At 46.2% G+C, this 27,417-nt stretch overlaps 1 protein-coding gene across 6 annotated transcripts in view; it reads right to left on the bottom strand.

Moving 5' to 3' along the window:
- Positions 1–27,417, bottom strand: part of qvr (protein quiver) — a 356,159-nt gene that overhangs the window by 94,052 nt on the left and 234,690 nt on the right. For 3 of the 6 annotated variants that reach the window (XM_071696428.1, XM_071696430.1, XM_071696433.1), the window contains exon 2: positions 23,157–23,204. The exons of 1 other annotated variant lie outside the window; for it this stretch is intronic. In XM_071696428.1, coding sequence (XP_071552529.1) covers positions 23,157–23,204 — 48 coding nt within the window. The remainder of the gene's footprint in view (positions 1–23,156; positions 23,205–27,417) is intronic. 2 more of the 6 variants (XM_071696431.1, XM_071696434.1) reach the window with 1 other exon arrangement.

Raw genomic sequence — 27,417 nt, 5'->3', positions numbered from 1 at the left:
CTGCCACAGTTTTATTATATACGTTTTTTAATACCGGGGGAGGGGGGATGCAGGGTGGGGGGGGGTGTTTGCGCAGGCGGGGACCCCCCCCCAGGTACCAGGTGCAGTGGTCGTACACACCTGTAGTGGCGTCGGCCACGAAACGTATTCAGATCCCAAGTTGAAAAGGATGATGCGATGCTCATCTGTTACGTTGTTATAGATTCCGTGATTGCAACGACAGATTCTGTTGTTCAGAACATACATGGTCCTTGAGCACGACGGTGCGACCCTTGAGCCCGACGGTACGACCCTTGAGCACGACGGTACGACCCTTGAGCACGACGGTACGACCCTTGAGCAGCCACTCAACTGATAACCTCATCACACATCCCATCAACACTGCAGACCCAGACAATTATGTTGAGCCCCTCGCCAGCCCCCTCGACCCACACTCATTAAGAACCAGTAACCTTTCATTAAGAAATGAGAGAAAACGGGGATTAGAAAATGGCCCCCCCACACAGCCACCGACTACTGTTCACTTGCGCCGTCGTAAGTGGAAGCTGATGAGAAGGTACGCCTCTTGGACTTTTGGGTATGGAAGGACCACTTTATCACAGGTGCATTTTCATGATGATCATGTGGCACTTTATCACAGGTGCATTTTCATGATGATGATGATGATGATGATGTGGCACTTTATCACAGGTGCATTTTCATGATGATGATGATGTGGTGATAAGGTTGTTTACAGAAGACAACGGTCTGGTTTCCAGCACCCCCGAATCTAAAGCTCAATTTAGGCATTATTATCATTATTTCCCCCACCTCTCCTCCAAAGGTGTTTGCAACGGCCAAGGCATGTTGGCATGCGAGCGACGAGGGATCTCTGTCTCTCTTTAACCGTCTACTGTCTTTCTGTCCTGTCCTCTTTGACAGGAGAGGCTGGAGACAGGCCGGTCTTACTTTGGGGTCTGTAGAACCACGTCGTCTTAATGTCCATTGTCCAAGACGTCAGGATCTTCTTGTGCCCACGGGGGAAAAATATATATATATATATATATGCAGTGATCAAAGTGCGTGAGGAGGGGGGGGGGGTCTGTTTACACCCTAGTACAACAGAAAACCAGAATCAGTTTTCTTAAAAAAACTGTCTTTCAAGTCGACACTGTTCCTTGTCTAAGTGACACTTTAGAAAACGTAAGGTGTGGGCCTTCTGTACTTTATCACCTTGTGTCTCAAAAGCACTCGGGTCACCCTTTCTTTAACTGAATGTATATATATTTTTTTCCTTGTCAAGGACTGGTTTACAACACATGTGTGTGTGTGTGTGTGTGTGTGTGTGTGTGTGTGTGTGTGTGTGTGTGTGTGTGTGTGTGTGTCTACAAGAGAGAAGAGAAAGAACAAAAGGACAATTAATCACAGTCTTCATCTCCCTGGATTAAATTGACCATGTCGACAGTAAACAGGTCTCTGAAATCATGAAAGATAAACCAGCCAGGGGCTTTGATATAAACCAGCCAGAGGCCATGATATAAACCATCCAGAGGCCATGACATAAACCATCCGAGGCCATGATATGAACCATCCAGAGGCCATGATATAAACCATCCAGAGGCCATGATATAAACCATCCGAGGCCATAATATAAACCAGCCAGAGACCATGATATAAACCAGCCAGAGGCCATGATATAAACCAGCCACAGGCTATGATAGGATAATTATAAACGAGAAACACGTCAGAGATTAATTAATGTGAATCATTAACATAAAGAAACTACGAAATGAACCAAGTGACAGGTGCAAACACACACACACACACACACACACACACACACGCACACACACACACACACATGTCATCATTAGTCAAATAGTTACGTATGAGAGTTTAACAATTATGTGGTTTCCAACGAGTATACAACTACCTTCCTAACTGCTCAGCCATGTGTGTGTGTGTGTGTGTGTGTGTGTGTGTGTGTGTGTGTGTGTGTGGGTGTGTGTGTGTGTATGTGTGTGTGTGTGTGTGTGTGTGTTGTGTCGACAGAACAACCAGAGGTTGTGACATGAAATTAAAGAAACTTGTTAAGAAATAAATCCATCCATTTCTCATATAAGTAACTCACGAACGGAATCAACTGGATTATGTTACAATGTGGCCAGCATGTTGGAGTGCTAAATACTGTGAGGCTGTACGTACAGTACAAGAGATGGGGCACCACAAGTGTACAACTCCCTCCCGTACAGTACAAGATATGGGGCACCACAAGTGTACAACTCCCTCCCCGTACAGTACAAGATATGGGGCACCACAAGTGTACAACTCCCTCCCCGTACAGTACAAGATATGGGGCACCACAAGTGTACAACTCCCTCCCCGTACAGTACAAGAGATGGGGCACCACAAGTGTACAACTCCCTCCCCGTACAGTACAAGATATGGGGCACCACAAGTGTACAACTCCCTCCCCGTACAGTACAAGATATGGGGCACCACAAGTGTACAACTCCCTCCCCGTACAGTACAAGATATGGGGCACCACAAGTGTACAACTCCCTCCCCGTACAGTACAAGATATGGGGCACCACAAGTGTACAACTCCCTCCCCGTACAGTACAAGATATGGGGCACCACAAGTGTACAACTCCCTCCCCGTACAGTACAAGAGATGGTGCACCCACCAGTGTACAACCCCCTCTCCGTACAGTACACATAGGTCATTTCATAACTGGGAAATGACCCTATGGTACATGATCTGACCTCTGGGGTGGTCAAGATAATGAACTTAGCAGCATGACTGAAGCTAACATAGCCTAACTTAACCTTACCAAATCTAACTTCCTACTCCATACACCCTAACTTAACCCTACCAAATCTAAGCCTAACCTAACTAACTTAAGTAACCAGAGGAAGCCTAACCTAACTTAAGTAACCAGAGGAAGCCTAACCTAACCTAACTAACCTAAGTAACCAGAGGAAGCCTAACCTAACTAACTTAAGTAAGCAGAGGAAGCCTAACCTAACCTAACCTAACCTAAGTAACTAGAGGAAGCCTAGCCTAACCTAACCTAACTAACTTAAGTAACCAGAGGAAGCCTAACCTAACTAACTTAAGTAACCAGAGGAAGCCTAACCTAACCTAACCTAACCTAAGTAACTAGAGGAAGCCTAGCCTAACCTAACCTAACTAACTTAAGTAACCAGAGGAAGCCTAACCTAACTAACTTAAGTAACCAGAGGAAGCCTAACCTAACCTAACCTAACTTAAGTAACCAGAGGAAGCCTAACCTAACTAACTTAAGTAACCAGAGGAAGCCTAACTTAACTAACTTAAGTAACCAGAGGAAGCCTAACCTAACCTAACCTAACCTAACCTACATTATCCTACGTTAAATTCATCTTCACAAACTGTTCATTAAGTGAAGGCCAAGAGCAGAGCGCAGAGGGTGAGCCAGGGGCCAGAATGCGCTGCTCGCTGGTGCAATCCTTCGCCAGCTGGTGTTTGATAAAGCCAGCGCTGACGACCGGTGGAATGCTGGGGAAGAATGCCAGATACGTCGATGCCACGTATTCGAAACCCGCTCGCCAGAGCAGTTGCTGCCACCTAGCAGCTATTCGCAAACACTTGAATATATATATATATATATATATATATATATATATATATATATATATATATATATATATATATATATATATATATAATATTCCCAGAGAGGATCTTTCCATAGCTAGCGGACGGAAAGGAGTACAGCATTGCTAAAGCTCTTTGCACCCTAAAGGAACCCGCTTTACCCTGCTCCTGCACGTAACGCAGCCTCGGGAGCTGCAGGTACCCCTTGTATGGGACCCACTGCGTTTTGCATGACTAATTGGCTGATCCTAATCTATACCGCCCCGTCTCGTCCAATACGTTTTATCAGCTGCCTTCCTCTTTTCTCCGCCTGGTACCCTACACTGACAGGTGTCGCTTATCTTATCTGGATCTACTTCATCCCAGGTGATGCTGGGGCTTATATCAGCTGACGCCCTGGCTCAGTGTTCCTGGCTGCTCTGGTAACACTTACATTGCTCAAGATTTTAGTTTACTTTTTGCCTTTTTTTCTTCTATTCATTTTTCCTCAATTTTTTGTCTATCATTCTTGGATCATCTTCTCTTATTTGTTTGTCTTGTTGTGTATTTTCCTCTGAGGTCTAGCGAAGTGAGCATGTTCATACGTCTGTCATCTTTCCTTACACAGCTAAAGCTGTGGAACTCGCGTCTTCCCCAGCACGTAACACCTGACACTGTTCACGAAGCGGGTTTTCCACTTTCTCCAAAACTCTAAGATAATCATTATTACTCGACTGGTCTATACTGTAATATATATATATATATATATATATATATATATATATATATATATATATATATATATATATATATTCACTATCGTCATATCTATGCTATCAGTGTAACGTACTATATCACTATCAACTCCGTTTATCTCTTCATCCAATAAGGCTTTAGTTCCCCATTTTCCGTTGATTCCTCAGTCGTTATCTCTCCATTTTCTATTCCCTTGTTCCACTAACTCCTTGTCTTGATCGATTATGTAATCAACTTCTCGTTTTCTGTTGATCTTCAGTGTCATTTACTTCTCCCCATCTTCTGTTCCGTTGTAGCGTTAGTTCCAACTTTTTTTGTTGATCTGTTGCTACCCATGGGTACGGCTGTACGACCCTTGAGCACGACGGTACGACCCTTGAGCACGACGGTACGACCCTTGAGCACGACGGTACGATCCTTGAGCACGACGGTACGACCCTTGAGCACGACGGTACGACCCTTGAGCACGACGGTACGGCCCATGAGCACGACGGTACGGCCCTTGGGTGTTAAGTCTTGCCCTTCGACCTGTCTCTTAAAGGTCAAGGTCACTGTCGTGTAAACAGAAGAAAACGGGTGGTCACGCTCACTTGTAAGTGTCCACTTAACGTTTTCCTTCTGATTTTCTCTCACTTATACTTTACACAGAGCCAGATATGTTTACAAAACATACATGAGAATTGGACTTCCTCATCTCCGTCTTTCTCTACTACAAACCCATTTTACGAAACACGTAGGATTCCGTTTTCTCTCTCCGGAAAGAACATGGAGGATCCCGTTTTCTTCCCCCCCCAAAAAGAAGCGTCGGCAAAATAGCTCTCTTAGCCGGCCAGGACAGACGGAGTTTGGAGTGAACCAGGTCTTACCTGTGTGTGTGTGTGTGTGTGTGTGTGTGTGTGTGTGTGTGTCATGCGCTCCTCATGCAGAGAGACGACCCAATATGACCAGGAGGAGGAGGAGGAGATGATGATGGAGATCTCGATGGACATTCGCAGTTGTGTCCAGCGCCACCACCAGCAGCAGCAGCCCAAGCTGGCTGGGTCACTGGGGTGTGGATACACCTTGTGAGCAGGGGAATCCAAGCTACGCGAATAACAATGATAGATTTATGTACGATATTTCTTACTTACAAGTACGATATTTCTTACTTACAAGTACGATATTTCTTACTTACAAGTACGATATTTCTTACTTACAAGTACGATATTTCTTACAAGTACGATATTTCTTACAAGTACGATATTTCTTACAAGTACGATATTTCTTACAAGTACGATATTTCTTATTTAAACTGTAAGTACATTTCTTACTTGAATTATAAGTACGATATTTCTTACTTATAATTACGATATTTCTTATTTAAATTGTAATTACGATATTTCTTACTTAAATTATAAGTACGATATTTCTTACTTAAATTGTAAGTACGATATTTCTTACTTAAATTATAAGTAAGATATATCTTACTTATAAGTACGATATCTCTTACTTAAATTATAAGTACGATATTTCTTACTTATAATGTCGATATTTCTTACTTAAATTGTAAGTACGATATTTCTTACTTAAATTATAAGTAAGATATTTCTTACTTATAAGTACGATATCTCTTACTTAAATTATAAGTACAATATTTCTTACTTATAATGTCGATATTTCTTACCTAAATTGTAAGTATGATATTTCTTACTTAAATCATAAGTACGATATTTCTTACTTATATTATAATTATGATATTTCTTACTTAGATTTTAAGTACGAGATTTCTTACTTAAATCATAAGTACATTTCTTACTTATATGATAATTACGATATTTCTTACTTAAATTATAAGTTCACCAGCCCCTATATCCAGACTATATGTGTTACGATTGTCTCTTATATACATATAGAATGTATACATCTGTTGTTGTCTGGCTGAGTCTTGTGTGTGTGACACACGTGTTTACTTGGGGGGTTTATAGCACCACAGTTCCCAAGTGCACTTTCGTGTAATAATCACATCATCATGGGAAATACAATAAAAAATATGTCAGTTTATATATATATATATATATATATATATATATATATATATATATATATATATATATATAACGTTATGAGGGTGCACAGATGGTCGAGTCATTTGCATTTTTTCTATGTGAAAAAAAGAAGTGAAGCTGGAGATTCGTACTTCATCATTACGTGTAAAAAAAGGCTTTGATTTACTGTGACAGTTATCATGTTCACTTCATTTAACCATACGTAAATTATTCTATTTATAATTATAGTTTAGAATTATAATTTATAATTATAATATATCGTACGTCCATGATCACCGTCCAGTATTACAACACCTACAACGTTGTTCACACAAGCATTGGTCTGGAACCTGGGCTACTACTGACGAAGGAAGTGTCGTACTACTACTACTGACGAAGGAAGTGTCGTACTACTACTACTGACGAAGGAAGTGTCGTACTACTACTACTGACGAAGGAAGTGTCGTACTACTACTACTACTGACGAAGGAAGTGTCGTACTACTACTACTGACGAAGGAAGTGTCGTACTACTACTACTGACGAAGGAAGTGTCGTACTACTACTACTGACGAAGGAAGTGTCGTACTACTACTACTGACGAAGGAAGTGTCGGGCTACTACTACTGACGAAGGAAGTGTCGTACTACTACTACTGACGAAGGAAGTGTCGTACTACTACTACTGACGAAGGAAGTGTCGTACTACTACTGACGAAGGAAGTGTCGTACTACTACTACAGACGAAGGAAGTGTCGTACTACTACTACTGACGAAGGAAGTGTCGTACTACTACTACTGACGAAGGAAGTGTCGTACTACTACTACTGACGAAGGAAGTGTCGTACTACTACTACTGACGAAGGAAGTGTCGTACTACTACTACTGACGAAGGAAGTGTCGTACTACTACTACTGACGAAGGAAGTGTCGGGCTACTACTACTGACGAAGGAAGTGTCGTACTACTACTACTGACGAAGGAAGTGTCGGGCTACTACTACTGACGAAGGAAGTGTCGTACTACTACTACTGACGAAGCAAGTGTCGTACTACTACTACTGACGAAGGAAGTGTCGTACTACTACTGACGAAGGAAGTGTCGTACTACTACTACAGACGAAGGAAGTGTCGTACTACTACTACTACTGACGAAGGAAGTGTCGTACTACTACTACTGACGAAGGAAGTGTCGTACTACTACTACTGGACGAAGGAAGTGTCGTATACTACTACTGACGAAGGAAGTGTCGTACTACTACTACTGACGAAGGAAGTGTCGTACTACTACTACTGACGAAGGAAGTGTCGGGCTACTACTACTGGACGAAGGAAGTGTCGTACTACTACTACTGACGAAGGAAGTGTCGGGCTACTACTACTGACGAAGGAAGTGTCGTACTACTACTACTGACGAAGCAAGTGTCGTACTACTACTACTGACGAAGGAAGTGTCGTACTACTACTACTGACGAAGGAAGTGTCGTACTACTACTACTGACGAAGGAAGTGTCGTACTACTACTGACGAAGGAAGTGTCGTACTACTACTACAGACGAAGGAAGTGTCGTACTACTACTACTGACGAAGGAAGTGTCGTACTACTACTACTGACGAAGGAAGTGTCGGGCTACTACTACTGACGAAGGAAGTGTCGTACTACTACTACTACTGACGAAGGAAGTGTCGTACTACTACTACTGACGAAGGAAGTGTCGTACTACTACTACTGACGAAGGAAGTGTCGTACTACTACTACTGACGAAGGAAGTGTCGGGCTACTACTACTGACGAAGGAAGTGTCGTACTACTACTACTGACGAAGGAAGTGTCGTACTACTACTACTGACGAAGGAAGTGTCGGGCTACTACTACTGACGAAGGAAGTGTCGTACTACTACTACTACTGACGAAGGAAGTGTCGGACTACTACTACTGACGAAGGAAGTGTCAGGCTACTACTGACGAAGGCAACACCGTCTATACCAATCATCACCAATCTTTGGCTGATCATCTAATCGTCAGATGATGATGAACCAATCAATGATCGGATCAAATACGGTTAACATCAGACACTTCAACAACCTCCAACATCGGAACCTCCAACATAATCTCCAACATCAGCAACTCCTACAGCCTCCAACATCTCCAACATCAGGAACTCCAACAACCTCTAACATCGGAACCTCCAACATAACTTCCAACATCAGCAACTCCAACAACCTCTAACATCGGAACCTCCAACATAATCTCCAACATCAGGAACTCCAACAACCTCCAACATCGGAACCTCCAACATAACTTCCAACGTCAGCAACTCCAACAACCTCTAACATCGGAACCTCCAACATCAGACACTCCAACAACCTCCAACATCGGAACCTCCAACATAAGTTCCAACAACCTCCAACATGAGATACTCAAACATAACGCCCAGTATGAGAGCTTCAAAAAATCTCCAACATACAACCTCTGGGATCAGCTTCTCCAACATAACCTCCACCACCGGTACCTCCAACATATAGCCTCTTGCATCAGCTACTCCAACATACCCTCCACCACCGGTACCTCCAACGTCACCCCCATCATCAGTTACCTCCAACATAACCTCTTATCACCTGTACCTCCAACACAACCTCCAGCACCTCAGAATCTCCAACACAACCTGTACTATCAACACCAACAATGTTGGCGTCCTCTCCAACAGGAGCAGCAGCAGCTTTAAAGTGGAAATACTAATTCAGTTGTGGGGAGAAGGGCTTCACCATGTGGGCTCCCCTGGTCATCACATAGCACTAGGCTTCACCATGTGGCCTCCCCTAGTCATCACATAGCACTAGGCTTCACCATGTGGGCTCCCCTGGTCATCACATAGCACTAGGCTTCACATGTGGCCTCCCCTGGTCATCACATAGCACTAGGCTTCACCATGTGGGCTCCCCTGGTCATCACATAGCACTAGGCTTCACCATGTGGCCTCCCCTGGTCATCACATAGCACTAGGCTTCACCATGTGGGCTCCCCTGGTCATCACATAGCACTAGGCTTCACCATGTGGGCTCCCCTGGTCATCACATAGCACTAGGCTTCACCATGTGGCCTCCCCTAGTCATCACATAGCACTAGGCTTCACCATGTGGGCTCCCCTGGTCATCACATAGCACTAGGCTTCACCATGTGGCCTCCCCTAGTCATCACATAGCACTAGGCTTCACCATGTGGGCTCCCCTGGTCATCACATAGCACTAGGCTTCACCATGTGGGCTCCCCTGGTCATCACATAGCACTAGGCTTCACCATGTGGGCTCCCCTGGTCATCACATAGCACTAGGCTTCACCATGTGGGCTCCCCTGGTCATCACATAGCACTAGGCTTCACCATGTGGCCTCCCCTGGTCATCACATAGCACTAGGCTTCACCATGTGGCCTCCCCTAGTCATCACATAGCACTAGGCTTCACCATGTGGGCTCCCCTGGTCATCACATGGCACTAGGCTTCACCATGTGGCCTCCCCTAGTCATCACATAGCACTAGGCTTCACCATGTGGGCTCCCCTGGTCATCACATAGCACTAGGCTTCACCATGTGGGCTCCCCTAGTCATCACATAGCACTAGGCTTCACCATGTGGGCTCCCCTGGTCATCACATAGCACTAGGCTTCACCATGTGGCCTCCCCTAGTCATCACATAGCACTAGGCTTCACCATGTGGGCTGCCCTGGTCATTACATAGCACTAGGCTTCACCATGTGGCCTCCCCTAGTCATCACATAGCACTAGGCTTCACCATGTGGGCTCCCCTGGTCATCACATAGCACTAGGCTTCACCATGTGGGCTCCCCTGGTCATTACATAGCACTGGGCTTCACCATGTGGGCTCCCCTGGTCATTACATAGCACTAGGCTTCACCGTGTGGGCTCCCCTAGTCATCATGTAGCACTAGGCTTCACCATGTGGCCTCCCCTAGTCATCACATAGCACTAGGCTTCACCATGTGGGCTCCCCTAGTCATCACATAGCACTAGGCTTCACCATGTGGGCTCCCCTGGTCATCACATAGCACTAGGCTTCACCATGTGGGCTCCCCTAGTCATCACATAGCACTAGGCTTCACCATGTGACCTCCCCTGGTCATTACATAGCACTAGGCTTCACCATGTGGGCTCCCCTGGTCATTACATAGCACTAGGCTTCACCATGTGGGCTCCCCTGGTCATTACATAGCACTAGGCTTCACCATGTGGGCTCCCCTGGTCATTACATAGCACTAGGCTTCACCATGTGGGCTCCCCTGGTCATTACATAGCACTAGGCTTCACCGTGTGGGCTCCCCTGGTCATTACATAGCACTAGGCTTCACCATGTGGGCTCCCCTGGTCATTACATAGCACTAGGCTTCACCATGTGGGCTCCCCTGGTCATCACATAGCACTAGGCTTCACCATGTGGGCTCCCCTGGTCATTACATAGCACTAGGCTTCACCATGTGGGCTCCCCTGGTCATTACATAGCACTAGGCTTCACCGTGTGGGCTCCCCTGGTCATTACATAGCACCAAGCCTCACAAAGTCGGCTCTACTTGTGATCCCATCGCATCAAAGAGGGAGCAACTCCCAAGGTACAACATGGGACAACACCGGGACATAATAAGGGACTATTGTCCCACCTGAATATAGCCAGCTGGCTATTTTAGGAAACACGGGTATAGAATATTCTATTTCCGTGGGTTGTCCCGAGTCCGATTCCAGTCTCCTCCTCCCATGCAACTCCGTGATAACTAATAATCAAGATAATTCATACACAAAATTAAAATGTATGATGATGATCACTACCAATAAAATGTATAAAGAACTTCTCACTACAGAATAAATAAAGTAAATAACAACATCGAGAGGAAAACGAAGCTGAAGCTTCGGCTGGATGCATGGGTACGAACACAGCCACCCCTGGGTCAGATGGAAGGAGAGTTACCAAGTATTGTGAAATCGGGCAGTTACCACCACCCTCCATACACGAAATTATTTATCATTTATTTCCAATGTTCCATTTACAGGAATAATACTTTTATTGAATCAACATTCATAATTAAGCACATTAATAAACCAAATTAATTCGTATTTTGATTTCATATACGTTTACTGATTCCTTATTTCCCTTCCAGGGAAATCGATAATCAGTTCTCCCTATCTATCTATCTATCTATCTATCTATCTATCTATATATATATATATATATATATATATATATATATATATATATATATATATATATATATGGAAGGAGCTTTACAATGGTGGGGCTTCATCTCAAAAACTTACCCATACAAAACACATGATTTTATCTAATTGAAAATTATTTTTTTTAACAATTTAGTGAAAAAAATAAAAATCTACACATAGCTAAGAGCCAATTATTGTTTGTTGGTTAATTAAACTTTTGGAGTGCGAATACTAATTGTCAATTATTATTTACCAATTATAATCAATATATTTTCTTTGAACAACGTGTTAATTAGCTTATGACGACATTTCTTTCCTAACCTCCTGAGCACGACCCTTGAGTACGACGGTACGACCCTTGAGCACGACGGTACGACCCTTGAGCACGACGGTACGACCCTTGAGCACGATGGTACGACCCTTGAACACGACGGTACGACCCTTGAGCACGACGGTACGACCCTTGAGCACCATGGTACGACCCTTGAGCACGACGGTACGACCCTTGAGCACGACGGTACGACCCTTGAGCACGACGGTACGACCCTTGAGCACGACAGTACGACCCTTGAGCACGACGGTACGACCCTTGAGCACGACAGTACGATCCTTGAGCACGACGGTACGACCCTTGAGTACGACGGTACGACCCTTGAGCACGACGGTACGACCCTTGAGCACGACAGTACGACCCTTGAGCACGACGGTACGACCCTTGAGCACGACAGTACGATCCTTGAGCACGACGGTACGACCCTTGAGTACGACGGTACGACCCTTGAGCACGACGGTACGACCCTTGAGCACGACAGTACGACCCTTGAGCACGACGGTACGACCCTTGAGCACGACAGTACGATCCTTGAGCACGACGGTACGACCCTTGAGCACGACAGTACGACCCTTGAGCACGACGGTACGACCCTTGAGCACGACAGTACGACCCTTGAGCACGACGGTACGACCCTTGAGCACGACAGTACGATCCTTGAGCACGATGGTACGATCCTTGAGCACGACGGTACGACCCTTGACCACAGAAGTCGTGAACCACTCAGCTAACAACATTGGTTGTGATCCAACCAGATAAACCACAGAGGTTGTGACCCACCCAGCTGACCACACAGGGGTTGTGACCCATCCAGCTGACCACACAGAGGTTGTGACCCACCCAGCTGACCACAGGGGTTGTGACCCATCCAGCTGACCACACAGAGGTTGTGACCCACCCAGCTGACCACACAGGGGTTGTGACCCATCCAGCTGACCACACAGAGGTTGTGACCCACCCAGCTGACCACACAGAGGTTGTGACCCACCCAGCTGACCACACAGGGGTTGTGACCCATCCAGCTGACCACACAGAGGTTGTGACCCACCCAGCTGACCACACAGGGGTTGTGACCCATCCAGCTGACCACACAGAGGTTGTGACCCACCCAGCTGACCACACAGGGGTTGTGACCCATCCAGCTGACCACACAGGGGTTGTGACCCATCCAGCTGACCACACAGGGGTTGTGACCCACCCAGCTGACCACACAGGGGTTGTGACCCATCCAGCTGACCACACAGGGGTTGTGACCCATCCAGCTGACCACACAGAGGTTGTGACCCACCCAGCTGACCACAGGGGTTGTGACCCACCCAGCTGACCACACAGGGGTTGTGACCCATCCAGCTGACCACACAGGGGTTGTGACCCACCCAGCTGACCACACAGGGGTTGTGACCCATCCAGCTGACCACACAGGGGTTGTAACCCACCCAGCTGACCACACAGGGGTTGTAACCCACCCAGCTGACCACACAGGGGTTGTGACCCACCCAGCTGACCACACAAGGGTTGTGACCCACCCAGCTGACCACACAGGGGTTGTAACCCACCCAGCTGACCACACAGGGGTTGTGACCCACCCAGCTGACCACACAGGGGTTGTGACCCACCCAGCTGACCACACAGGGGTTGTGACCCATCCAGCTGACCACACAGGGGTTGTAACCCACCCAGCTGACCACACAGGGGTTGTAACCCACCCAGCTGACCACACAGGGGTTGTGACCCACCCAGCTGACCACACAAGGGTTGTGACCCACCCAGCTGACCACACAGGGGTTGTAACCCACCCAGCTGACCACACAGGGGTTGTGACCCACCCAGCTGACCACACAGGGGTTGTGACCCATCCAGCTGACCACACAGGGGTTGTGACCCACCCAGCTGACCACACAGTGGTTGTGACCCATCCAGCTGACCACACAAAGGTTGTGACCCACCCAGCTGACCACACAGGGGTTGTAACCCACCCAGCTGACCACACAGGGGTTGTGACCCACCCAGCTGACCACACAGGGGTTGTGACCCACCCAGCTGACCACACAGGGGTTGTGACCCACCCAGCTGACCACACAGGGGTTGTGACCCACCCAGCTGACCACACAGTGGTTGTGACCCACCCAGCTGACCACACAGTGGTTGTGACCCACCCAGTAGACCACACAGAGGTTGTGACCCACCCAGCTGACCACACAGGGGTTGTGACCCATCCAGCTGACCACACAGGGGTTGTGACCCACCCAGCTGACCACACAGTGGTTGTGACCCACCCAGCTGACCACACAGGGGTTGTGACCCACCCAGCTAACCACACAGTGGTTGTGACCCACCCAGCTGACCACACAGGGGTTGTGACCCACCCAGCTGACCACACAGGGGTTGTGACCCACCCAGCTGACCACACACGGGTTGTGACCCACCCAGCTGACCACAGGTACAACACTTGTCCATACCTACTGCAGTCAAATGTTATTAACAACCCATGATCAGGTGCACAGCTAAACATGCAAATAATACAGTTTCTCCACAGTTACGTGTGTACGTCATCTACTGTATGATACAGTCTGCCCACAGTTACGTGTGTACGTCATCTACTGTATGATACAGTCTGCCCACAGTTACGTGTGTACGTCATCTACTGTATGATACAGTCTGCCCACAGTTACGTGTGTACGTCATCTACTGTATGATACAGTCTGCCCACAGTTACGTGTGTACGTCATCTACTGTATGATACAGTCTGCCCACAGTTACGTGTGTAAGTCATCTACTGTATGATAAAGTCTGCCCACAGTTACGTGTGTACGTCATCTACTGTATGATACAGTCTGCCCACAGTTACGTGGGTACGTCATCTACTGTATGATACAGTTTCCCCACAGTTACGTGTGTACGTCATCTACTGTATGATGCAGTTTCCCCACAGTTACGTGTGTACGTCATCTACTGTATGATACAGTTTCCCCACAGTTACGTGTGTACGTCATCTACTGTATGATACAGTTTCCCCACAGTTACGTGTGTACGTCCTCTACTGTATGATGCAGTTTCCCCACAGTTTTATGTGTACGTCATCTACTGTATGATACAGTCTGCCCACAGTTACGTGGGTACGTCATCTACTGTATTCCCATAAAGTAACCACTGTGGAAAATATTCACCACTTAATATTCATCAATAAGTACATGATATACATCAACACAGTACTAAGTTCAACAAGTATATAACTTCACATATATCTTTATCTTCACCATCAAATACACTTATATCAATCTTCACCATCAAATACACTTATATCAATCTTCACCATCAAATACACTTATATCAATCTTCACCATCAAATACACTTATATCAATCTTCACCATCAAATACACTTATATCAATCTTCACCATCAAATACACTTATATCAATCTTCACCATCAAATACACTTATATCAATCTTCACCATCAAATACACTTATATCAATCTTCACCATCAAATACACTTATATCAATCTTCACCATCAAATACATAGTGAAATACACATTGCATGTCACCTTAACACACCTGCAGTTCAACCCATGTATACTTAACTCTAAATGTTATATCTTCAACGCATTATCACTACATGTATGATGTATATAAGCCATATAACATGTGTTCTGCAGAACTTGGTGTTCTATGTACATTTAGAACATCCATGTGTTTATCCCCTAGTGCTTCAGTAACCAACCCCCATTTGGATCTGAAGGTCATTTATGATAATTAACTGGTTATAATTATGACACCACCATGTTATATAATTCCCATGTTATATAATTCCCATGTTATATAATTTCCATGTTATATAATTCATTAACCACGTATTTTCACCCGGACGATGGCTTGAATTCAGTAAAATAATCTTTATTCATTTATTTATTTATTCATTTATTGACAGACGCGCGCGCACACGCGCACACACACTACACAAACACAGAACAGCGGGCGTAATTCAGGGTTGGGTCTATGTGAGAGAGAGAGAGAGAGAGAGAGAGAGAGAGAGAGAGAGAGAGAGAGAGAGAGAGAGAGAGAGAGAGAGAGAGAGAGAGAGAGAGAGAGAGAGAGAGCGGGGGTGGGGGAGGAGGGGGGGGATGGTGATAGAACATACGAGAGCATGGTAATACATAAATAAACGTAGCGATACAAGAAATGGGAATAACAAAGAGAACACACACACACACACACACATACACTACCACACACACACGTACATACACACATACACACACACACACATTCCTTTTCCTATATTCGTACGTCTTCTGTTCTTCCCTTCCCTCCGTCTTACCCTCCAGCAGAACCCTCTTCCCTTCCTTCCCTCCAACAGGCCCACCAAGGTATACCCTCCCAGCGCGTCAAGTTAACCGCTAAAACCAACCCAATATTTTCCGGGCACTTTCCCACTTGTTCTCTGGGGGCTCGTCGTCATCTTGTTCTCTGGGGGGTCGTCGTCATCTTGTTCTCTGGGGAGTCGTCGTCATCTTGTTCTCTGGGGGGTCGTCGTCATCTTGTTCTCTGGGGGGGTCGTCGTCATCTTGTTCTCTGGGGGGTCGTCGTCATCTTGTTCTCTGGGGGGTCGTCGTCATCTTGTTCTCTGGGGGGTCGTCGTCATCTTGTTCTCTGGGGGGTCGTCGTCATCTTGTTCTCTGGGGGGGTCGTCGTCATCTTGTTCTCTGGGGGGGTCGTCGTCATCTTGTTCTCTGGGGGGTCGTCGTCATCTTGTTCTCTGGGGGGTCGTCGTCATCTTGTTCTCTGGGGGGTCGTCGTCATCTTGTTCTCTGGGGGGTCGTCGTCATCTTGTTCTCTGGGGGGGTCGTCGTCATCTTGTTCTCTGGGGGGTCGTCGTCATCTTGTTCTCTGGGGGGTCGTCGTCATCTTGTTCTCTGGGGGGTCGTCGTCATCTTGTTCTCTGGGGGGTCGTCGTCATCTTGTTCTCTGGGGGGTCGTCGTCATCTTGTTCTCTGGGGGGTCGTCGTCATCTTGTTCTCTGGGGGGTCGTCGTCATCTTGTTCTCTGGGGGGTCGTCGTCATCTTGTTCTCTGGGGGGTCGTCGTCATCTTGTTCTCTGGGGGGTCGTCGTCATCTTGTTCTCTGGGGGGTCGTCGTCATCTTGTTCTCTGGGGGGTCGTCGTCATCTTGTTCTCTGGGGGTCGTCGTCATCTTGTTCTCTGGGGGGTCGTCGTCATCTTGTTCTCTGGGGGTCGTCGTCATCTTGTTCTCTGGGGGGTCGTCGTCATCTTGTTCTCTGGGGGGTCGTCGTCATCTTGTTCTCTGGGGGGTCGTCGTCATCTTGTTCCTCAACTATTGCCACACTCACAACCTAACCCCCCCACCAACACCCCTGGGCCACCCCTGATCTTGTGTGGAACAGGTGTGTGTGTGTGTGTGTGTGTGTGTGAAGAGGAGGAGAAAGAAAACGTTGTATGTGAAAGCATCGTAGGAACGTTTTCTGTGTGTCACCTGGGGTGTTGCAGCACATAACCGCACTTGTGAAACCTTCCCAGTGTATCACACCTCAAAGTTTAAGACCCAACTGAACCACCATTACCATGACGAATAACAAAACTACCAATAACTTTATGGTATAGTTCTTGCTCTCTCTCTCTCTCTCTCTCTCTCTCTCTCTCTCTCTCTCTCTCTCTCTCTCTCTCATCCATTATCCCTGGGGATAGGGGACAAAGAATACTTCCCACGTATTCCCTGCGTGTCGTAGAAGGCGACTAAAAGGGGAGGGAGCGAGTGGCTGGAAATCCTCCCCTCTCGTTTTCTAATTTTCCAAAATACGGAACAGAGAAGGGGGCCAGGTGAGGATATTCCCTCTAAGGCTCAGTCCTCTGTTCTTGACGCTGCCAAGTGAGGATATTCCCTCTAAGGCTCAGTCCTCTGTTCTTGACGCTACCTCGCTAACGCGGGAAATGGCAAATATGTATATATATATCTCATCCATTGTAACCAGACTCTATGACAATTCGAGGAAGTATATTTTCGCCGTTTCCCGCGTTAGCAAGGTAGCGCCACGAAGAAATGACCTCTCTCTCTCTCTCTCTCTCTCTCTCTCTCTCTCTCTCCCACATCCAGTCTCCTGTTGTCGTGTGGAAATAAATGAACAGGAAAGTCCATTCAACGGTCAACAGTGTCAATACTGGCGGTCAACGGTGTCGAACACCTCAGGTTCATTTTACACTCGTCTCAGCCACCCGTGTTCTTTCTATCGTCATAAAAAACGGGATCCTGGTGGACAATGACCTTCTAATAATATTCCCGTCCAGACAATCCACCCGGGGTTCGTTATGACGAAACATCACGTAGACCACCGCACTGTTACACTGTAACGCACTAAGAATGAAAGAAAATGTAAAACACAAGCGAAAACGACATACGGTTTTCAGAAAGGATCCCCTCCCCCCTCCCCCACCTTATTGGGTGCCATTTTCTTTGTCACATTCGTGTCAGTGAACATATATATATATATATATATATATATACCCAGTATATACTTCTGCATAACATACCCCAGTCTACCCTAATACCTGATATCATATCCATTATAGCCGAGGGGAAGCGTAATATATTCCAATACATCTAAGCTCAAATGGATCCCAAAATTACCCAGTAAACCTTCCATGACAAGATAAACAAATTTCCTGCCCACCCCCTTCCATTTTCTTTTCCCCCCTTTCCATTTTCTTTCCCCCCAAATCCATTTTCTTAACATAGTTTGATCATTTTCCAGGACGCTCCTCCTACAAGCTTTTTCAATACCTTTTCCAAGGCTTTCCAGACTCCACGTATCAGAAATGCTGATATGCAGTTCACGGCAACTCCCCTACCTCCTTACTTAAAAAATAGACTAATTATCATTCGCTTTCTTTCACTCATATATATATATATATATATATAACGTTGCTTGGAAAAACAATAATAAAATGAATACATTTCCTATAGCACAAAGTACTTACATTATATACTGGAAGCTTATTCATATATATCAATTGGATACCATTTACTACAGATAATTCTGTTTGGATCGTTCATAAACACAGGTTATGCATTTAAGAAAAAACTCTTAAATATATATATACAAACTCTTCTAAAATATCAAACGCAATCTTGGCCATATCTCAAAAAAAGGTCTGAGCATGCGCAAACATGCTTTCAAAAACCAACGGGTTAGAAAAAGTAAAGTATTTCAAACTCATCACCAAAGTCAGAACTGTGAAGAAGACATGCAGAAGATGGCAGGTCTAGGTACTAATAAAATGTGGCATTAGAAACGCCCTTCTATCATGCTAAGTCATCATTCTCATCAAAGGGTTGAAAGTCCTATTCTAAATGAGGTCATTCTTAGCCATCTCACATCACTACGACTCTAAAAACGCCACACACGAATGCAAGAACTATCGCATCACACTAGTGTTAACCTACTGACCACGATGGCACGACCCTTGAGAACGATGGTACGACCCTCAAACACGACGGTACGACCCTTGAGCACGACGGCACGACGCTTGGATATGATGGCCTGGTCTTTGGCATGACCTTTAAAGTCGTCATCATCATACCGAAAGGGTCGTACAGTCGTGTTCAAGGGTCGTACCGTCGTGCTTTAGGGTCGTCCCGTCGTGCTCATGGGTCGTACCGACGTGTTCAGAGGGGTTAAGCAGTGAATTCAAATCAACCCCTTACCTACTACATACACAGAGAAGGCCATTCGCCTCTTTTTTCCTCCATTTCTTAAAGCCCCCCCTCGAAAAAAACCGTCTTTGAATTCACTGGAAAAACTCTTTGGAAAACTTTGGAATACACAAAAGATGCAGTAGAGAGTCACGGTCTTCAGCTACACCAAAACAACGCGCATATTCCCGGGCGGGGGGGAGGGAAATAAACCGTGGCGCCTCCGCCTTTACCGGGTTAACCATGAGCCAACTGAGCATCTAAATGGAAGGAGAGGCAAACGAGTCAATTCAGCTTCCCATGGTAGAGTTACGACGACCAACCCCCCCCCACCCAAACTCCCCCGAATGTAGTTAGGAAAAACAGATCCTGATGCGCAGTCATGAAATTAGAGTTTAAAGTTATGATCTAATTGGCAGTTGGCGGATTGCGCGCTGTTGAATTTCAATGATCGTCAGTTTGCATAGTTATTCCCCGTGACCCCACCAGGGGAGGTGGAGGCGGGTGGTGTGGTGGAGAGGGAGTGGAACCAGGTGATGGCTGGGGCTGGCACTGCAGGGAGCAGCTCTGGCGCAAGGGGGCACCTTAGAACCCGTCCATGACACTGTGGCACTGGAGTGGAGCAAGATGTACCTCTCGTGAATCTACAAGAACCTTTTCTCTACATCAAAACGCGTATCTAAATCTAATTTTCTAAACGTCAAACCATACCAGACACGCTATAGAAAATGTAATGGCTGTTTAGCTCAACAGGCGAATCCTCGAACAGTAGCTTTCAGCTAAGGAAAGCTAACACGAGCGAGTCTTGCGGTTAAATAGCACAAAAATCCTCGCTAGACACAATCGAGGAAGATAAATATAGACCCGGAGGAGCCTATCGCTAGACCCGACAGAGGGCCAGACCCAATGGAAATTATTGCTGGAGATTCTATTACGTTGGAGATAGTCACACAAACGCACGGCTGCCTTGAGCATATATTGAATTCCCCAAGTGGATCTGCCTGATAGCAGTCTCTCCAGAGCCCATGGCCTGAGTTAATCGTCTTAGGTTATTGAGGACGGGTCCGTATACATCTTGCCACAACTCCTTATACAACTGTGATAACACACCAGCCACAAGAGCCAGGCAGAAATGAGCGTTCTTTGCCTGGGACTGTGTTGAGTCGTCTGATATAACTGACATATCAATATACCTCGAGAGTCAGTAATGAATTGGAGGGTACGCCATCAACCCTTTAACTCCTTCAGGACGGAGGTACGGGCCTTTGAGCACGACGGTACGAGGCCTTTGAGCACGGCGGTACGGGGCCTCTGAGCACGACGGTATGGGCCTTGAGCACGACGGGTATGAGCCTTGAGCACGATAATACGGGGCCTTGAGCACGGCGGTACGGGCCTTTGAGCACGACGGTACGGGGCCTTGAGCATGACGGTACGGGGCCTTGAGCATGACGGTACGGGGCCTTGAGCATGACGGTACGGGGCCTTTGAGCACGGCGGTAAGGGGTCTTTGCACGACGGTACGGACCTTGAGCACGACGGTACGACCCTCGGCTATGATGGTACGGCCTTTGTTCTAACCCAGAAGGTCAAAGGCCAGGTCATCATATCCAAGGATCGTACTGTCGTACTGAAGGGGTCTTAATGTCGTGCGACAGAGTCGTACTGTCGTGCTGAGGGGTTGTACCGTCGTGCTAAATGGGTCGTATTGTCGTGCTACAAGGTCGTACCGTCGTGCTACAGGGTCGTACCGTCGTGGACAACGGGTTAAAAAAATAAACCTGACAATTAAGTTTTATGTTCATGATCCTCTCATTAGTTCCGCGTAAGAGGGACATAAAACTTGGACGATGGCGACAATACACTAGTTGGCCCTCATTAACATGCATCTCTGGAAGGCCGTACAGTCGTTCTTCCCAATGCAATTGGCGTCATTTTCACTCTTAATTGCTTTCCTCTGTGGTTGCTACAAAGGAGAACGCCTTACAGCATAACAAACGAGAGCTGAAATCTTACTTTGCGATCTTACATACGCGATTTTTTGTTTGTCTTTCAATGTTTTTGTTCGATAGGTGTTCTGATGTCGACCGATACTCGATAATAAGATACATTGTCCTGATATATGAAGTGTGGACTTTTGGCTTCCTCCTTCAGACTGAGTCGAACACGGAGAGAGAGAGAGAGAGAGAGAGAGAGAGAGAGAGAGAGAGAGAGAGAGAGAGAGAGAGAGAGAGAGAGAGAGCTCGCGGTGCTCATTTCAGCCTCTCTCTTTTACAATGCTTCATAATGTCCCTCATCGGCCAACTGTACTGTCATATGTTACATCCTTCGTTACTAGGAAGACACCGCGGACGGCCATAACAATGTGACTCACATGATAACGTTACTTCCAGCATTACGGTAACATCTCCAGTCACAGTAACAGATATCCGGGGATAATTCCACAAACAACTGTCGCGTGGAGTTTTGATATTATCATTATTAATAGTATTTCAAAACTCGTCTGGTCGCTGATATAGTAAGTTCAAACATCTGTTCTTCACTTTATGGTATGAAAACGTCAAAAGTGAACAGAGAATCTGTAATGTTATTATTAACACCTCTAGAACTGTCTTTACATACAATGACTCCTTCAGCAAGACGGTACGATCCTTGAGTACGATGGTACGACATCGGAGTTATGATGGTCCAACCTTTGAAACTTGAAGCCACGGGGAATGCCCTCAAAGGGTCGTACCGTCGTGGTCATGGGTCGTACCGTCATGGTCAAAGAGTCGTAACGTGGAACGCAAGAGGGTTAAGAGATGCAACCGTTGCTAGGAAGACGAGGACTTTCTCTCGTCATGTATCTAGTATACTTAAGACTTTCCATTTGGTCTGTGAAGACGAGGACAGTTCTCGATTCTGGACCGTTGTAAGATATCTCGACCCGCAACGTGTACCGGCCAGCAATCAGAGCTACGATGATTCTACGACACCCTAGATCGATGATATACTGTCCTTGGCCCACTCCGATCACCAGATCAGTGGAATGGATATTCAGTATTCGGCTAGAAAAGGTCGTGTGTAACACTCCATTAAATAAATGTGAAGATCCGGTTTCTCAACCAGCTGCTCTTCAGCTTTAACGCCAAACGAAAACCAGGCTGCTCTATCATCACTCCCTCTTTGCTACTTCCCTTCAAAACACCTCTTTCCCCCCTTTCGTCACCCTGGTGTAGTCCTGGGGACTCTACGTCTGCTGATGAGGGGCATTGGAAACCATACCCAGTGGAGCATTCAACAATATCTCCTGAAGAAGGATCCATTACCTTCCCTCCCCTTCACGGTGGATTGAATACCCTCGTCTTACGAGATTGATCTAACCCTTCCCATATAAAGAGTTGTTGAGATTTCCCTTAAAGAAAAAAGAAAGAAGTTATTTGACCTTCCTTCAAGGTGTCTTTAGCCCTTCTTAAGGGTACGTGAGAAGAGTCATAAGGGCGCGGCTGGTGAGGCTCTGGCAGACATTCACTCTCTACTCACTGCTGCACTCCTCCTCACCCCGGACCGTGGTGCAAGTAAGCAACAGCACTGCAACAGAAACAGGCCACTGTTAGTCAACAGGTACACACTAAACTGCTAACAGGCCACTGTTAATCAACAGGTATACACTAAACTACTAACAGGCCACTGTTAGTCAACAGGTATACACTAAACTGCTAAACTTACATAGGGAAATAGTACAAATATGTGTGTAAAAAAAAAAAGACAGAGGGAAAGAGAATTCGTAAATGCTTAAAATGAACTAGTGATATTCAAAGGCACGTACTGCAACATCTTAAGTTGAATTAGAAATACAATCAAAAAAAATAATTAGCAGTTTACAAGAGTATTTCAAGATATTATGAAAAATAATAATCAGTTTACTAGTGTATTTTAAGATATCATATTTACCACTACAAACATGAAGAGCAATGTACAAACAAGATAATAATAGTAAGCAACCATATCCTAGGGTAAATGTTCACACACACACACACACACACACACACACACACACACACACACTCATTAAGCCAAGCGGGTTATCATGGAAACGATCAATGAATCAGATCCTAATCTAAACTACCAATTAAGTGATAAAACACTATAGCGCTATCGTTATTAATAACCAAGAGATCTAGGTCATAGAATACGGGAGCAGGTCTATTTCTTTTCATAATAATGATAAAAAAAAAAAAGGCATTTTAGAAATGTGAAGATTTTTACACCAAAATTTTCTTGTATTCTGTACAGGATAAGAAGTTGGGACAGTTCCTACAGATGAGTTTATGTTCAGCTGTGGTGAATTCATTAACGATATATATATATATATATATATATATATATATATATATATATATATATATATATATATATATATATATATATATATTATTCCTGGAGATAAGGGAGAAAGAATACTTCCAACGTATTCCCTGCATGTCGTAGAAGGCGACTAAAAGGGTAGGAAGCGGGGGGCTGGAAATCCTCCCCTCTCTTTTTTTTTTTTTCTAATTTTCCAATAGAAGGAACAGAGAAGGGGGCCAGGTGAGGATATTCCCTCAAAGGTTCAGTCGTCTGTTCTTAACGCTACCTCGCTAACGTGGGAAATAGCGAATAGTATGAAAAAAAGAAAATAATGAAATATATATATATATATATATATATATATATATATATATATATATATATATATATATATATATATATATATATATATATAACCTCCAGGATCCATAATGCTTCTCCTATTCTGATATTCTTCACAACCTGTCCCTCCAGGACCAGCAGACACCCTCACGGCGTCTTCATCCTCCTCTCCCTCCCCCCCAGCAAGAAAATCACCCGTCCCTCCCTCCAGTCAAGACTCCAGAATGATATTCATTGGTTTCCCCTCAGTCAAGTGGATCAGTGTGTGAAGCCACCGAGTGTGCTTCCAACATCAAAAAGAATCGTTCTTATGACACATATCAGAGAGAGAGAGAGAGAGAGAGAGAGAGAGAGAGAGAGAGAGAGAGAGAGAGAGAGAGAGAGGAACCGTCGTGAGACGTCACCGGACGTCCTCTGGTGTGTGGGGTTCTCCAAGACCCGTGACATCTGTCAGAAGTTTCGTCTCAAGTCTGTCTCTTCCAAGTCACATGAATCTCTCTCTCTGAAACGCAATGCTTCAGCCCAGCCGTACACCAAGTACCTCGCTCTGATGCCGTCTCATCTGGTCGTCTTTCCTTCTTATATATATATATATATATATATATATATATATATATATATATATATATATATATATATATATAGATGATTTGAGACGAAGGAATCATTCATATTTCACGTGTTCGTGGAGACTTTAAGAGAGGAACAGATCGCACAGAACATAAGCTGGACCAGTTATCACAGAGAACATAAGCTGGACTCAGAAGAACCCTCACATTAAGGATAACCCACAATGAACAGCTTTCATTAAAGCTTCGACTCTACAGCAGTTCTCGGGGAAAAGCTTAGCTTCACTATCAACAGCTTTCAGGGAAATAGAAAGACAATTAGCTTCATCATTTCTCAAGCTTCTGTATCGCCAGCAATTACGATAAGACATCTCGAGAAATAGACTCCAGCTGCCAAAGTCACCTTTTTTTTTTCTCTCTTTGGGTTAAATTTTCTTTTGCTGTTTTGCATATTATATGAGAACATGGAGGAGGAGGAAGAGGAGGAGGAGGAGGAGGAGGAGGAGGAGGAGGAGGAGGAGGAAGAAGAGGAGGAGGAAGAGGAGGACGAGGAGGAGGAGAAGAGGAAAGACAAGTGGAAAATGAACATAAGTAGGGGAGTGTCATGACACACTGACCAGTGCCACAGTGTGTCATGACACACTGACCAGTGCCACAGTGTGTCATGACACAGCAGTGCCACAGGTGTCATACGTGACACGGAGGAGGGGGAGTGAGGGATCACGTGTCAGATGCCCCACACTCATAACAGGTTGCCTCAGTCTCTGGGTTGGGGGGGAGGGGGGGTGGCCTTCCATGAGTGCCACCAGCGAGTGCCAACACTATGTGCCACCAGTGAACCCTCACCAGTGAGTGCCAACAGTGAACCCTCACCACTGAGTGCCAACAGTGAACCCTCACCAGTGAGTGCCAACAGTGAACCCTCACCAGTGAGTGCCAACAGTGACTCACCTGTGAGTGCCAACAGTGAACCCTCACCAGTGAGTGCCAACAGTGACCCTCACCAGTGAGTGCCAACAGTGAACCCTCACCAGTGAGTGCCAACAGTGAACCCTCACCACTGAGTGCCAACAGTGAACCCTCACCAGTGAGTGCCAACAGTGAACCCTCACCACTGAGTGCCAACAGTGAACCCTCACCAGTGAGTGCCAACAGTGAACCCTCACCACTGAGTGCCAACAGTGAACCCTCACCAGTGAGTGCCAACAGTGAACCCTCACCAGTGAGTGCCAACAGTGACTCACCTGTGAGTGCCAACAGTGAACCCTCACCAGTGAGTGCCAACAGTGACCCTCACCAGTGAGTGCCAACAGTGAGTGCCAACAGTGAGTGCCAACAGTGAGTGCCAACAGTGAGTGCCAACAGGGACATATTTTCTCTCCTTTCCTTCGGTCAACCACCTGCTGTAGGTGGTTGACCGACCACCTGTGCGAGTCACCAGCTGTGTGACCTCATGACTCATGATGGCCCAACCCACGACTCCCTCCTGAAGGTGGAGGAGGTGGAGGAGGTGGAGGAGGAGGAGGAGGAGGAGGAGGAGGAGGAGGAGGAGGTGGAGGAGTAGGTGGAGGTGGAGGAGGGTGGTACTACCCACCGTAACGACCCGTGTCATCGTGACGAGGGTGGGTGGGGGGGGGGAGGGGGGCAACGGCTCACCACCACCACACACGGCGCCCTTGGTGAATGACGCTACCTTCCTCTACACGAGAGAGAGAGAGAGAGAGAGAGAGAGAGAGAGAGAGAGAGAGAGAGAGAGAGAGAGAGAGAGAGAGAGAAGCAATCATGGTACAGCTACACAGACGGACGGTACGACTGCAAGAAAAAAGAGCAGACCAGAGATATCTCTGTGTCTCACTGCTTGCCTGCTGTGTCTCACTGCTTGCCTGCAGTGTCTCACTGCTTGCCTGCAGTGTCTCACTGCTTGCCTGCTGTGTCTCACTGCTTGCCTGCAGTATGTCACTGCTTGCCTGCAGTGTCTCACTGCTTGTCTGCAGTGTCTCACTGCTTGTCAGCAGTGTCTCACTGCTTGCCTGCTGTGTCTCACTGCTTGCCCGCTGTGTCTCACTGCTTGCCTGCAGTGTCTCACTGCTTGCCTGCTGTGTCTCACTGCTTGACTGCAGTGTCTCACTGCTTCCCTGCAGTGTCTCACTGCTTGTGTGCAGTATGTCACTGCTTGTCTGCTGTGTCTCACTGCTTGCCTGCAGTGTCTCACAGCTTGTCTGCAGTGTCTCACTGCTTGCCTGCAGTGTCTCACTGCTTGCCTGCAGTGTCTCACAGCTTGTCTGCAGTGTCTCACTGCTTCCCTGCAGTGTCTCACTGCTTGTGTGCAGTATGTCACTGCTTGTCTGCTGTGTCTCACTGCTTGCCTGCAGTGTCTCACAGCTTGTCTGCAGTGTCTCACTGCTTGTCTGCAGTGTCTCACTGCTTGCTTGCCCACTGCGGCTGCTTGGGAATCAATAATGTACTCATTCACTACGAATGCGTCACACGTTCGTGTCTGATCCACTGCCTCACGAACTGCGATACGAAGGAGAGAGAGAGAG

The sequence above is a fragment of the Panulirus ornatus genome, chromosome 59 (genome assembly GCF_036320965.1).
Source record: "Panulirus ornatus isolate Po-2019 chromosome 59, ASM3632096v1, whole genome shotgun sequence".
NCBI lineage: Eukaryota > Metazoa > Arthropoda > Malacostraca > Decapoda > Palinuridae > Panulirus > Panulirus ornatus.
Note: the sequence above shows the minus strand (reverse complement) of the source record. Positions and strands in the feature narration are given on the sequence as shown.